A 14,504-nucleotide genomic window follows, 5' to 3' on the forward strand; every position below is an offset into this window, starting at 1 on the left:
AAGTACAGTTCAATGGCCCAAACTGGTATACTCAATTTTCAATAATGGCAGTTAATATCATTGCATAAACAACTGATTTGAAAATCTCTTATGTCCAAACTTGTTCCTTCTTTGCTATTTCTTCCTATATACACCTGTTTGTGGTGTCTCTCATATACAGATGTTTATTGTCCAAGAGATCTGCCCCTCTAACCAACAGCCTATTCTAATAATGTCAGGAAATTGCTCTATAACAGACTGTCAACAACTGACCCAGTTCTCTTCAACTCCTCTATTTACCTCTACTTATACTGAGCTTAACCCATTGCCATTTTCTCTATTTTCATATGATAATTCCTGTCCCAAATCATAAATAATAAAAGCAGGGTTTATGAAAGATAGGATTTAAAAAACTTTTTTTATTTAATCCGGTCTTAAAATGTCACCTCCATGTATATACTCATATACTAGAATGTAGCTCATGTTGGTACCTGAACTTTGCAAAATGAATCTCCTACCTTGTATAAGTTTTAAAAGACATGAACAGGTCATGGAGAGCAACTGAGACTCTTGGCACAGTGTGGCAGGACTGAAGTTTTTAAAGAGAGGCCAGGAGAGGCTATTGATGAATATGTAGCTCAGTTGCAATGAGAGTCTAAGAAAGTATGTTAAGGTCTGGGAATAAGAAAGTTCAAGAATGTTCCAAAGATATAAGAAAGTGTTTTAAGGTATGTAACTGATACAGTTTCTGTGTGGTTATTTTGGTGATGAGCAGCCAGGAACAAACTAGTGGCTTCCAACTACAAACTGATGATAACATTTAGGAATCTATACTCTCAGGGGTGGGGTGTATATATGTTTTAATAAAATGAGATAAAAACTGGCTATTAAGGTGAAAGAGCCCATGTAGATAGGATAGAATTTGTGGAGTGTCTGAGGAAAATAATGTAGATGTAGACTGTAAGGCAAAGATGTCTGATGGCATATGGGAGGGATCCAGTCCCCTGAGAGTCATGGCTCTAGCTACTTTGCTGGGTTGGTTATTTTCATAATAATGATAATAGAATTGATAATGGAATTGTGTGCTTGGTACAGTTGGCAGTGAGAAATCCCTATGATTGTAGAAAGATGAGAGGCTTTTAGCAGGTTCATAATTTGGTCAAGTTGAGTATTGACAATCTCTTTGCTATTAGTAGTTCATGATCCTTCCAGATGATGACATATGAGAGAAGAACATGAAAAACTATTTGGAGTCTTTATTAAGGTTTTGAGACTGTTCATTTGCTAATTGAGAGGCATGGGTAAGAGCAATTAGTTTGGCCTACTGGCTGTGGTTCAGGCTAGAAGTCTCTACTGACACTTAAAAAAGGGTTAATAATCAGTAAAAAAAAGGGTTCATATAAGGGGACAAGGGCTACCTCATATAGGTGGTTAGAAAGAAAAGAGAAAGAAGGGATCCAAGAGCAGGAGAAACCAGTCATCCCATATGGTGGCTCATGTCAATCTATAATCTGACATGCAGGCAGGCATACAGGCAGAGCAATTGTATACATAAATAAATAAATAAATTTTAAAGCAAACAAAAAACTAATATGGGGAAATGATACATTTAAAAAATAATTAGTGAATGTATAGCCTGTGTGGTGATATATAACTATAATTCCAGTCATCTGGGAATTACAGAGAAACCAAGTTACAAAATAAATATTATAGAAGGGGATGTTGGTACAGATTAATAGTGAATGCTTGCCAGTTGTGTGGAAGTAGGTTTAATCTATATATAAACACAGTAAAAAGACAGTGTAAACAAAATAGATATTTGTAACCTGTAATTTTTTTCCTCTGGGGACTTGTTATTGCAGTGCTGTGAATGATCAAACAATAACTTAAATATTTTGTTCTTAAAACTCAAAAATATGTAAATTTGTAAGACTATGCATCAAATGTTTAAGAAGGCTCCTTATGAAATAAAGAATGAATTAAAATGGCTTACATATGTATGGAATTCTCAAAAATTAAATTAAGAAAGTAAAATGGCATTCTTTGTAATAGTTCTTAGTCCACTGTAATTAAAAATTGTAAACTGAGAAGCAAACTACAAAAATACTTTGACAATGTTTCTAGTGAATAAAATTACAATATGTATGATATTAATTTTAATTCTGTCTAGATCTCCATTCATGTTGGTCATTAAATTTTGTCAAAAAAAAGTTAACTGTTTCTAAAAATATTTGGAGACTGAGACAACAAACATCTTTCCTGTGATTATTGAGTTATTTCCAGAGTTTCACTTGCCCTTCATTTTTTAATATTCAAGGCATTTCAAAGAGGAAGTAATGTAGTAAAAGTTCATAAGTGGCCATAAAAGTAGAGGTCACAAAAAAAATTTATTGTACTTTAGGCATAAAATGTGAGTACCAACTCATACCTGAACACCTATTTAACGTAGAATCATCTATGGTCTCTCTCCCAAGTATCTGAAAGTATAGTCCTCTAAGATAGTTTTCATCCTTGGTGCCATCACACATTATGAATTGATCTGATATAATGTAACATAAACCATGGGTAACATATAACAGGTTTTTCAGAAATACTTTTGACATTTTCTCTACCTCAGATAAAAAATTGCTGGGCACTGAATACTAATATGTATAGCTGTAGGGTTTGCTACAAATGCAGTAATGTTCTGTAAAGCTCTTGTTACTGGAGATCTCTTTTGTAGACAGTATGGCCCAGTTGTCATCTCCTAGGACAGGTTCCCTAAAACAGAAAACAAACAAACTTTCGACAGAGGCCAGCAGTGCATTCACTCTCACAATAAAATACCACCCAACTTTACTGGTTATTTGAAGTATGAATCAAAGGCAAAATCCATGGGAAATCAGTGACACTGGTTTTTCACCTAGTGTCTTTTACATCCCAGGGGTCAAACTGAACACTACACCATTGCCATTAATCCATGGTGAACCCTGTAATGTATATAGAAGGCATTTGCCACAATCAAAAGAATTGGCACCATGGTTTGCCTCACTGAGGGTGATATTAAATTCTACCTTGACATATTTTATACATGTATACAAGTGCAGAAATTCCCCTTCATAATCAACTACTAACAAGGTTTTAATGATAAAAGTGACTGGTTCTGTCATTTTTGCCATTTCAGTGAAATGATTCCTTTCAAAATGACTAGCTATGCTCATATCCAAGAGCTGTCTCAGTGCTCTTCAATGATGAGACTTTAGAGGAGGTTCCTAAGATCCCAGGGGTCTCTGTATCTGAGAACAGGTGCAGCTATGTAACAGTTGTCTGACAAGTCCTACTTGAGCCATTCTGCAGTGGCTTTCTAGGGTTTCAGAGCACTCACTGCACATCTGCAGCTCTGTGGACAGCCCACAAAGTCATTTCTCAGCAAGAAATATTATACGTTGGTGATGGAGCAGAAAAGGTTACCCCTGATGCCATCATCATGTTAAAGATTTCAAGACAAATCACACTAGGTAAATGCTTTAAAGATGATGGACAATAAATAGGAAATCAAGGAGTTGGAAGTTTTCCTGTCCTCGCCTCTCACTCCCTGTTCCAGGAACTGCTTCCAAATTTAACATTATTTATAAATGCTTGGCCAGTAACTCAGACTTATAACTAGCTAACTCTTACATTTTAATTAACCCATATTTCTATTTATGTTTTGCCACATAATTCATGACTTACTACCTCATTTTTTACACATCCTGCTTGCTCGAGAGCTGGCTGGCATCTCTCAAGACTCCCCTGACTCAACTGTTCCTCCTCCCATTAATCTCGCTGTGTCAGTCTGTCTTCCCAAATCTCTTCTTGCCCTGCTATTGGCCAATCAGTCTCTTATTAACAATGAATATAATCCAAAGCATTGAGAATTCAAAGAATTTAAATTTGTAGGGATGTAGAGCTTGCTGGGGATTGGTTCTTGCACGTAAGCATACGCCATGACTCAGAGCCAACCTCAAGAGCAAAGGCTTATGTTTTTTGCTTTCCAGAACAATTGACATCACATGACACTGATTTTTATCTCTCATAGGCACAATTCACACATCACAATATAGGAACACAGTAGAAAGAAAACTGGTCTGAAAACGTACAAGTTATTATATTCGGTGCTGTTTACCCACTTCCAAGGGTGTTGTAATGATTCTCTGTGCAAGCCAATCCAGTACTGAAATTTCCATGCATATGTCTTCAAGAAATTCTGTCATAAGACATTAAAAGCAAACACATGTGTCTTTTTGTCTCAAATGACCCTTGAGTCTCCCTGACCTAGCGCCTCCTCTCTGGATGGAAGTAGGTTATAACTGTGAGTCATACACTTTGGAGCCAGCACAATACTCAGATTTCAGTGTATGCATTTTACACTCACAACCTTCAACATTTTTATCCTTTTCAGGACCAAAAATGGCCCTCATTTTGTTTTTCTCGCTAGAATCATCCCTTAATAAGCCTGGCCTTTAAGTTATTATCAGTTGCCACATTCGGTATGCAATATCTGCCAACTTACATAAAGACTTCCATGATTATCATATATCTCAGTGGATTGTTTGGCCATGCAGGTTAACAATAAGCATGAAAGCATGTCTCTGGAAGATCTCGGGGCTCCAGTCAGAAGCAACCACATTAACAACTGCATACACTAAAATGTTACCTATGTCCTCCACAAAAGAGAACGGATAGAATCCCTCCACAAGCTTCATCTTTAACCTTCCTATCACAAAGCAATACACATTCAACAGAACAAACAACAAACCATTTCCTGATACTTTCTTACCAACTCCTCCAGAGTGTCAAATTGAGCTAGCTGGGCCTCCTGTGCCATGCAGTAGTTCTGGCTTAGTGTCCAATTTCTCTTAACGTCAGAAAAATATAAACATTTGCTTCCAAGTCCAATCCAGTCATTTGGGCAAGTGGCAAAGCATGGTGGAGGAGCCGAAGTGACTGCATTTTCCTTTTTCACTAAAATGCAGACAGTGCAATGAAATGTAACAAAGAAAAGTTTTCATGTCAATATCTTTTTAGCTACCCATGCAAATCTTTTTTGAGGCATGTGCTTGTACTATAGCTCTACTCATTTATTACTAGAAGACATATCATATCATGATGGTCCAGAACCCAGGGCTTTCCAGTGGGCCCTGAGGAAATGCTTTATTTTTCTTCTTTGTATTTTGTGTTTTGAGACAGAATCTTGCTATGTCCCCTGCTTGGGTTGAATCTCACTGTGTGAACTGTGCTTGTCTGGAGCCTTTAGTAATCCTGCTAGGTATGTCTCCTGAGTGCTGGGACTAAAGACACTATGCCCTGCCAGAAAATCATTTCTAGGCCATCAGCACCTTGGGAGTGAGAGATCTAAACTTCCTCCATTTTAAAAGCTAGATCTAAGTTTCAGTTTCTTAAACAAAGGTCTAATAATCAACAACACCCCTGACAACAAAGACAAGGGGAAGAGAGCAGAGAGTATGTATATGGCCTGAATCAGCAATACAGTATCTCAAAGCAATGACCAAAAAGAATAGTTCCTATAATACTTGAAACAGGACATACTCAGACTTTCCCAGGTATGCCCAAATATGGAAAAAATAAGTCAAAAATATTATAATGTAACCTTAGAAATGCCATAGCTGTTCCTGGAATTTCCCTAGCTATGGTTAAAAGGTACTGTTGGTCTTTGTTCCTTCCTGGTTGTCAATTTGTACAAGTGGTAGACCCCACATGCTTGAATAAATAAATGCTCCTTGTTTTTGTCTACTATTTGAATCTGGGTCTTAATTCAGTGATTCTCAGACCCTTTAAAGAACTATTCCTGATTCCTGAAATCTGAAATCCTACAGCTTTTTTCCCATAATCCTTCACATTCTCCTTAGCTCTTGAAAAAAAAAACTCACTTGCCTGAATTTTACTATAGAGAAATGACATTGTGTAAAACATCGGCATGGCAAAATAAATCTTCTATATCAAATCTCCTATAATTCTATCACACTGAAATTAACTATACACACACACACATATTTTTGTGTGTGTGTGTGTATATATATATATATATATATATATATATATATATATATATATATGCTCGTTCTTATAGAGCTGCTCAGAAAGATTATCATAGACAACTCTGATAACTGATGTTAAAAAATGTGCAAAAATATGGACATTCATAAACTACTGGTGGGAGTCAAATTCATATAGCCAGCTGGAGGTTCCTCAAAGAAGTTTAAAGTGAATATACTACATGACACAGCTATAACACTCGTAAACATATGTGGAGAGAACTCACCATCCTACTACAGAGATACCTGTACATCCATAGCTATTGCTCTCCTATTTACAATAGTAAAGAAATGTACTTGCTCTTAATACCCATCAAATAAGAGATAATTAAATGTATTATACATACAAAACAGAATGTTATTCAGCCAAAAAGAAAAATGTAATTTAAGGAAAGTATGATATCAAGTTAGGACACACAAAATAAGAAAGAAAAAGATCCATGTACTCTGTCAAATGCAATTCCAGCCTGTGATAAACAGTGTGAACAGCTGTGAGTGTGGGCATGGTGTAACACATAGACAGGAGAATAAGTAAGAGTAGTGTAAGGTGACCAGGAAGAACAAGATGCAGCAAGGGGCTAGCAAGTTGTGAGAAATGTTATAAAGAGATTTTGTTTTGTAGTTTCTGTCCTACCATTGTTTTGTTTGTTTGTTTGTTTTGTTTTGTTTTGTTGTGGTTTTTTTAGTGGATAAATGCATAAAAATGTGATTGACAGTGAAAGTCTAAAACCATAACCAAAGCTCCACAACTTCAGCATAGCTCTTCTAACTGTGTGGAATGTCAATGAAATCCATAGGCTTTGGGACCTGACAGGTGTTGGAGTGGCTATGCTTGTAGAGCTGTGTGATTTGTTCATTTATGAGCCTATCACAATAGAGTGATTGTGTGCACGCATGGTGTGTGTGTGTGTGTGTGTGTGTGTGTGTGTGTGTGTGTGTGAGTGTAAAGCTCTGAATTTCAGAGAACAGCTTAGAAGAATAACATTTTTCAGTCATACCTTCAACATTTTTATCTTTTTCAGGACCAGAATGACGACACTTTTCTCCTGAAGAGCTTCTAAATCCTAGAAAGAAGTGATTTCATAAGAGATGTTAAATATCAGAAATGGCTCCCCCACTAATTTTTAGTACAAGGAAGTCACTGTTACCAGTTCTCACACCCTGTATACCAAAGCTTCATTGAAAAGGAAAAATACAACAGACAGTGAGGATAACTATCACGTCTTTCCATCTGACTCTTTTCAGAACTGTGTAATAGTTTAGGTTACACTGACTAAGACGTTTTTGGAAATTGTTTGTCAATGTTTAAGCCTATGTATATTCACCAACGTGGTTAAATTTTATTTTTATAAAACAATATCACAAAAAATTTATGAAAAACGGTGTGCGAAATTTTATCAGATAGTTCTGAACAGTCCACTGTCAAAAGCTTAGGAAAGGCATAAATCTAGAACTGGTATGTTCAATATTTTCAGAGTCTGGTTGAAGATATTAACTGAAACCAAGAGTCATTGGGTGTGGGGTTCTGTGCATTCTTCCAACCAAACACTCTTCATTACCCTCACTTCTCTCAGGTGCACCAGCCTTCTTGAGCTTTCTTCTTTGAGATTTCTTATCATTGTTCACTGCCTTGAATAGTTTCCCTAGGTGAACATATGTCTTCTACATCTCTGTCTAAATGTTGCTGAATGTCATCTTCCCAGGGATGCTGAGCCTGACCTTCTATGCACACTACATCCCGTGCTGTTTCATCAGTGCATCTTCCCGCTAGCTCCTAAATTCCCAGAGAAAATGAATTTCCAGTATGTTTTTTTCTAGAGCCTTTCCCACAATGCCTGGCTCACAGTGATCAGTAAGCATAACTAAAAATGTGAAGGTGTCAGAGACCAGCTTTGAAAAAAATACTAATTACCAGTGCAGGATCGGGGAATTTAAAAAGTTAGTAAAATGTATGAAAACTTGAGTGAAAATAATAAAACAGAAAACATAAGATGGCAACAGGAAGAAGTTCCAGTGAGTACTGAAATCACCCACATTTAATTTTCTATACAGTTTTATATCCCAATACAATAGGGGTAAGAACACACAAAAAAACTGCTTTAACATGATACAAGGACAGCTATAGCGGTTATTTGCTTCAATATTTTGAGCTATCAAGCCATTAATCCAAAAAACATTCTGCAATTTATGCAGTGAACCCACCCTAGACAACCGTATCTTGAAGGTGGTAACTCACAAGGTCAAACCTCCTATTTCAAAAGAAGGAGCAGAAGTATGTTTGAATTTCCTGACCATTAGTTAGAGAGGATTGAATCTACCTGCATGGAACATTTTAATGTCAAAAGGATCAAGTAAGATCACCCTAGTTCAGGGTGTATAGCCACACTTTTTTTCAACAACTTTTAGCAAGCTAAAACTCTCTGACTCTCAGGCAAGGTGGAAATAGGCTCACATTTTTGGCCCTCCACATCAATGTGATAGAATGTTGCAGAATTTGGACAATGAAGCACATACCTGACAAAGCAAACGAAAGTGCAATTACAGCTACACTGAGGACCATGATCACTGCATAGCAGCAGTAAAGCTTAGCACGAGGCTGGGTGGAGCTCTTTTTGAGACATTTTCCTTGCTGTTTTTTACCTGAAAATATAAATATCAGAATATCAACCTCAAGAACCTTTTAGGAAAAAAAAATAAGTTTACCCAGAATCAACTATATATACTCCCCTCCTTCAAATGCTCTTCACAGAAGTTCCTGGTCCATAAATGATATCCTTGACTTGCAAAACATTAGAGGAAAGGGAAACACTACTTTTTGCCATGATTTTTAAGTTATTGAATTAGGGACCAATACAAGAGCAATAAAACAGAAACAGTGGAGATCATGGTAAAAAGGAAATAACAACAGAAACCACCCATAGATGTTGTGGGACAATGATCTTTTATCCTGTTTCTTGTATTATTTTTATTAAAAAGCTGCTTAATCAGTAGCCAGGCAGGAAGCAACGGCAGGGTAATAAGGCAGGAAGTAGAGGCAGAGCAATGAGATTTCTGGGAAAAGGGAAGTTTTAGTCTGCAGTTGTGACCCTAGCCATAGAGGAAGCAACATAGCAAGATGTGAATGCCTTACCAAAAAAAGTATCAAGCCACTAGCAATTGTCAAGTACAAACAAATGTATAAATATTGTAGCTCTCACAGCACTATCAAACACACAATTATACATGTAATGGAACATGCTCACATTCAGTTGCTGGAAGAGCAGCAACAAGTGCTTTTAATCTCTGATTTACTTCCCACGCATTTTCATTGGTCTCCTAAAGATCTCAATACATTGTTGGCACAAATTCTTTTGAGAGATAGAAAAAGATACAAAATATCAGCAATAAAATATAAAACCCTTGGCAGCACATTTTTTTTTATCCTTTTATTACTTTTTCATGGACCAGGGCAGAGGAATTGCATTATACTAAATCACATTTATTTTTCTGTGTGTAGCTAAAGAAAACTCTGTCTGACACAAGTTCACTGAGATTTTTTTTTTAATTTTTTCTTGTTCAAATAGATTTAAAGTTCTAGATTTCATATTTGGCTCTGTTGTCCATTTTGAGATGTTTATTGTACAACAAATGAGGTATGAGTCATAACCATAAGAACTAACTGTCTTAGCATCATATGCAGAAGACATAACATCCTTTTTTTACCTATGAAACTTGAAAACTGAGACGGCTTTTTCATTTTCTGGCTGGCCAGACCCGAATAATCACAGAGAAGCTATATTAATTACAACACTCTTTGGGGAATGACTCAAGCATATACCTAGTCAGTTCTTATATCTTAAATTAACCCATTTCTATTAATCTATGTATCACCACAAAACTGTGAGCTATGGGTAAGTTTACAGTGTCTTTTTCCATCAGCAGCTACATGGAATCTGTCTGACTATACCTTGTTTTCTGCTCTAACTCTGCTTGGATTTCCTGCCTTGCTATATTCTGCACTGTCATAGGTCAAAGCAGATTTTTGATTAACCAAAGGTAATAATCCTACTCACAACATACAGAGAGGAATCTCACATCATCTCCCTTTTCTGTCAAAATAAAAGTTTTTAACTTTAACATAGTAAAATCACATAGAACAAGCTGGTATTAAGCAGGAATTGCAGCTATACTATTTCATCTATTTGTTTCTGGATAGAAATAAGAAAATATTTTATCATCTATTTAATCTTTGTGAGTCTAAAGTTTCATATCTAATTTATCTTTTATCATAATTAAGAAAAACTCTAACTATAACTTTTTGTCTTTAACTCTTTAAGGAGTCTGGAAAAATATAATATTACCTAAATAAATGGGAAGTGCACTGTAAGCAACTTCCAAAACTCTAGAATTGACAGTGACAGCTCACTGCCTGGACAGTCACCCAAAGTTCTTCTGTAACATTGGGGCATCCAACTTTAGTCTACAGGCCTATAGCATCTTGCAGACTTTTCCATGAAGCAGAAAATTTGAAAGACTGTTTTGCCTATATTGGCGTTTTGGCAATCACTTTCTTCTGTGTCCTGCACAATGTTTGACAGACTCTTTCATGAAGCAGGAATCCTGAGGTACTGTCTTACCTTCTTTAGGTAAGATCAACGGTCATTTTTCTGTGGCTCCTGCATGTCCAGTTCACACATCATACCATCAAGCAGTCCAAGAAAGGGGAGTTTCTTACCAAAATGGCTAACCTTGCCACATTGAAGGCAAATTCCATAGCTAGTCCTTTCAATGCCCATCATCCTTTCTGAAGTAAATTGTGTTGCTGGAAGCAGACATGTTTCTGTGTTAAGAAAACTCTAAGTTCTTAAAAGCTATTAGATGCAATATTCTGTAGATGGAGAAGGATTTTCTGTCTATGTGTTACTTTCATTGGTTAATAAAGAGACTGCCTTGGTCTTTTTGATAGGCCAGCCCTTAGGTGGGTGGAGTAGACAGAACAGAATTGTGGGAGAAAAAAAGCAGAGGCAGACAGACGCCATGGCTCTCCTCTCCAAGATGGAGGTGGTTTAGAAACTTCCCAGTAAGCCACGACCTTGTGGTGATATACAGATTATTAAAAATGAGTTAATTAATATGCGAGAGTTAGCTAATAAGGGGATGAAGACAATGGGTCAGACAGTGTTTAAATGAATACAGTTTCCATATAATTATTTCGGGTAAAGCTAGCTGGGCAAGTGGCAGGATGCATCCCACAGTTCCTTCTACATTCTGTAGTACTTTGAAGGGTTGAAGATTATCTATCTAACTGAAATATATCTCTTTATATTTAGAAAACATAACTAACATGAATGACTACAAGTTTGACTTCTATAATGACTACCTATTAATCTGCATTTTATTTTTAAAAGAGCAGCACAAACACAATGCTTTAAACAAGAGTAAAAATACATATACACAGTGTAAAAAAGTCAACCGTAAATTTCTATCAGTAGACCAAAGTCCATACCAATGCAAAGTATTCATCTCTATATCATATCTCTCTTTAAATGAGACAAACATTTATATACAACCATTTTGGGAACATGGGTGATGTGGAATTCCCCTCTGTATGCTGTGAATACCATTTGTTAATAAAGTACTGCTTTAGACCTATAGCAGGGCAGAACTTAAATAGTTAGATGGAGAAAACTAAACTGAATGCTGGGAAAAAGGAAGCAGAGGAGAGAGAAGCCATTGAGCTACCACCAGAGACAGACATGCCAGAACCTTGCCAGTAGGCCACGGCCCTCATGGTAAAATATAAGATAAAGGAAATGGGTTAAGTTAAGATATAAAAACCAGCCAATAAGAAATTAGAGCTAATAGACCAAGCAGGTAACTGTTTTAAGGCTTAATGACTTAAGGCTCATGTGTGAACCACCATCACCACCAAATCCCAAATAGCAACAAAATCCGACCCAGTCCATTTACATTTTACTTGGAGAAGCTGACCACAGGGCACTGGTTTTCTGTTGAGAAATTCCGACTACCTCCTCTGTTTTTGCTCACTCTCTTACCCACAGGTTTCCTGTAAGGTTTCCCTGACATGTTTGAAAATTTGTTTTTGAATTCAGGTTTAAAATACATACTCTTAATTATTTAAAGCTCATGCCGCAATCAATCATGTTCTGGAATCCCTTCTTCTCTAGCTACTGTTTTCATAGTTGACACACAGCTGTGAAACTCACTGTGGCTGAATCTCAAATGCATGATTTCTGCAGGGGTCCAGCTACATGATATTCTTGGAAAGCAAACGTGTAAGAGCTGAAAAAGCAAAGATGCCATAGGCTGGGTACAGAGGAAAGGAGTGTCTACAGAAGGCCACAGGGGTAATGGGGTAGGGTCTGGGTCTATAATGTGACTATGATGAAGGCTTCATTGTTACATATGTTCTAAAAGTTCGTGAACATGACATAAATTCAATGGTGTGATTAAGGGGGAATTTTTTATGGTAGACATAAAGAAGAGTACAGACAGAGACATCTGCAAGAATCTCTGATGATGGAGGAGAGGAAGGAAGTGGGAAGCTACAGAGGAAGAGAAAGGAAGTTGTGTGAGACCAGGAGAGAAGGAGATAAAAGTGAAGATCAAAAGAAGGACTGAGAGGGGTAAGAAAAAACGTGGCAGGACCATAGAGCACCAAGAAGGTGGAGCAGGGAAGCCTAAGATAGGGAGAAGTTTAGGGTAGCTGGCAGATTGAAAAGAGCTGAGAAGGGCCACAGGTACTGAATAAGCCTGGAGGCCAGCATGTGCTTTGGAAAGCTAAGGCACCAGTGGTTGTCTTTTGTGTTTTCTACCTGATAACCCCTACTGCTTTCTTTCCTTACTTCATGTTTTGTTCTTTTTCTTTTGTTGTTGTTTTGTTTTGTTTTGATTTTTTAAATTAAGCTCTAAAAGTTTATTATGGAAAATATCAGATCCATCCAAAAATTGAAAAATAGTAAGATAAATCTACAACTTGTGCTTTGTTGTTTCAAATAACTGTGGGGTATGTTTGTGGGAATCTACAGGGAGACCGAAAATATTTTCAGTTACGGGAACATTTGATCTAGCTGAAAAACATCTACATTTTTATTATCTTGTTTTTTTGGCAAGTATAAATACTGTTTTTCAGAAAATCCAATATTCTTTCACTAAATCACACAAGCAAAGAAAGAAAAATAAAAGCAACAGAAGAGTGAAGAAATAAATAAAAATAAGAATGTAGTGGACAGTTTTCAAACACAGAAGACAGTTGTTTTTCCCTAAAGACTGAAACAGAAATCACACAGGATTCTTCATTTTCATAACTTTCCACAAAGTGAAAATGCCAGAGCATTTGCTGGTGTGTGTGTAGGGGGGGTGTGGATAAATTGTTGCAGGGGAGGAGGAGGCCACTCACCCTCCCACTGCAGCTCTCTCCTCTGTAACTTTCCTATGAATCACAGTGCATCAACAAACCCTAGGTCCTGGACCCACAGGGAACTTAGTTTCCTTCCCTCTGAGACATAAAAAGTCTGGTCTATAGCAAGTTCCTGTAACTCACAGGAGTGCAAATTACCAGATCAAGAGTGGACTAGAAAGCACACACACACACACACACACACACACACACACACACACACACACACACACGCACCCCAAAATCAACAACACAACAAACAAATAACAAATGTATAATGAAAAATCAAAAAAAAAAAACAACTCCCCCTTAACCAAATCAAACAAAAACTATGTCTCAGGCTATTATAATTAACTTACTATTTTTTTTCTTGACTTGTTGAATACTATATACCCTGATAGAGTAACTAATATACCAGAGGCTTCCAATCATTTCACTTCTACAGAGTCCCACCAAGGCAGGCTTAACAGCCAGGAGGTTCACTTCCTCTGTGAGACCCCCATGAGGCTCCTCTCTTCCTTTTCAGCTTGCTTTAAATTGTATTAAATACATACCTATGTCTCCCTCTCGTAGGTGGTCTGGGGTAGATGTTTCTGTCTTTAGCATGTTCATGGGAGTCTCTTCAGCCTCTATAGCAGGCATCTCTGAACTGAGAGGAAAAATCTTTCCTGAACTAAGAAGGAGGGATGAAACCTGAAACCTGGAGAGGGAGACAAAGCTTTGATTTCTGTGTTTCCTAATAAGCACTTTGCAAGTACAACCCACTGTCCCTGTGACTCATTAGCCACTCCTCACCAGTTCTGAGCACATCACCTCTCAGCAGATAACGTTTTGTTCCTGGAGGAAACAGAATTACAAAGTAGGACGCTGTAAAGTGTAATTAAGTGGACTATACACAGAAAATATTCCAGACTCATCACTACTTCTTTTAAAAAAAAAAGTATTACTTTGATGAAAGTCACTGCTATTAAGTGGGGAAAGTGTTGCTTGCTTGATTGATTGGTTGGCTGGTTGGTTGGTTGGTTGATTGACTGATTGAGTGAATCAGTGTC

General features: G+C 37.1%; 1 protein-coding gene across 1 annotated transcript; it reads right to left on the bottom strand.

Annotated features, from left to right (window-relative positions):
- Positions 1–378: 378 nt before the first annotated feature.
- On the bottom strand, positions 379–14,166 carry LOC125404258 (C-type lectin domain family 2 member E-like). Its single transcript, XM_085687203.2, has 6 exons — positions 14,007–14,166; positions 8,568–8,693; positions 7,052–7,117; positions 4,778–4,962; positions 4,098–4,204; positions 379–2,739 (listed from the first exon to the last, which is right to left on the bottom strand). Exons 1-6 carry the CDS (start codon positions 14,092–14,094, stop codon positions 2,622–2,624), a joined length of 690 nt encoding a protein of 229 aa, XP_085543329.1. The 5' UTR covers positions 14,095–14,166; the 3' UTR covers positions 379–2,621.
- Between the last annotated feature and the right edge of the window lie 338 nt (positions 14,167–14,504).

This window comes from Myodes glareolus, chromosome 3 (assembly GCF_982192425.1).
Source record: "Myodes glareolus chromosome 3, mMyoGla1.1, whole genome shotgun sequence".
Taxonomy (NCBI): Eukaryota; Metazoa; Chordata; class Mammalia; order Rodentia; family Cricetidae; genus Myodes; species Myodes glareolus.

Excerpts from the sequence above, each read along its gene's own strand:
- LOC125404258 (XM_085687203.2), bottom strand. The coding sequence starts at position 14,094 with ATGCCTGCTATAGAGGCTGAAGAGACTCCCATGAACATGCTAAAGACA. Across the intron at positions 4,205-4,777 it reads TTGACACTCTGGAGGAGTTG|AATTTCTTGAAGACATATGC; the intron begins GTAAGAAAGTAT and ends GTCTTATGACAG. Across the intron at positions 2,740-4,097 it reads AGCACCGAATATAATAACTT|GGAACCTGTCCTAGGAGATG; the intron begins GTACGTTTTCAG and ends TTTCTGTTTTAG.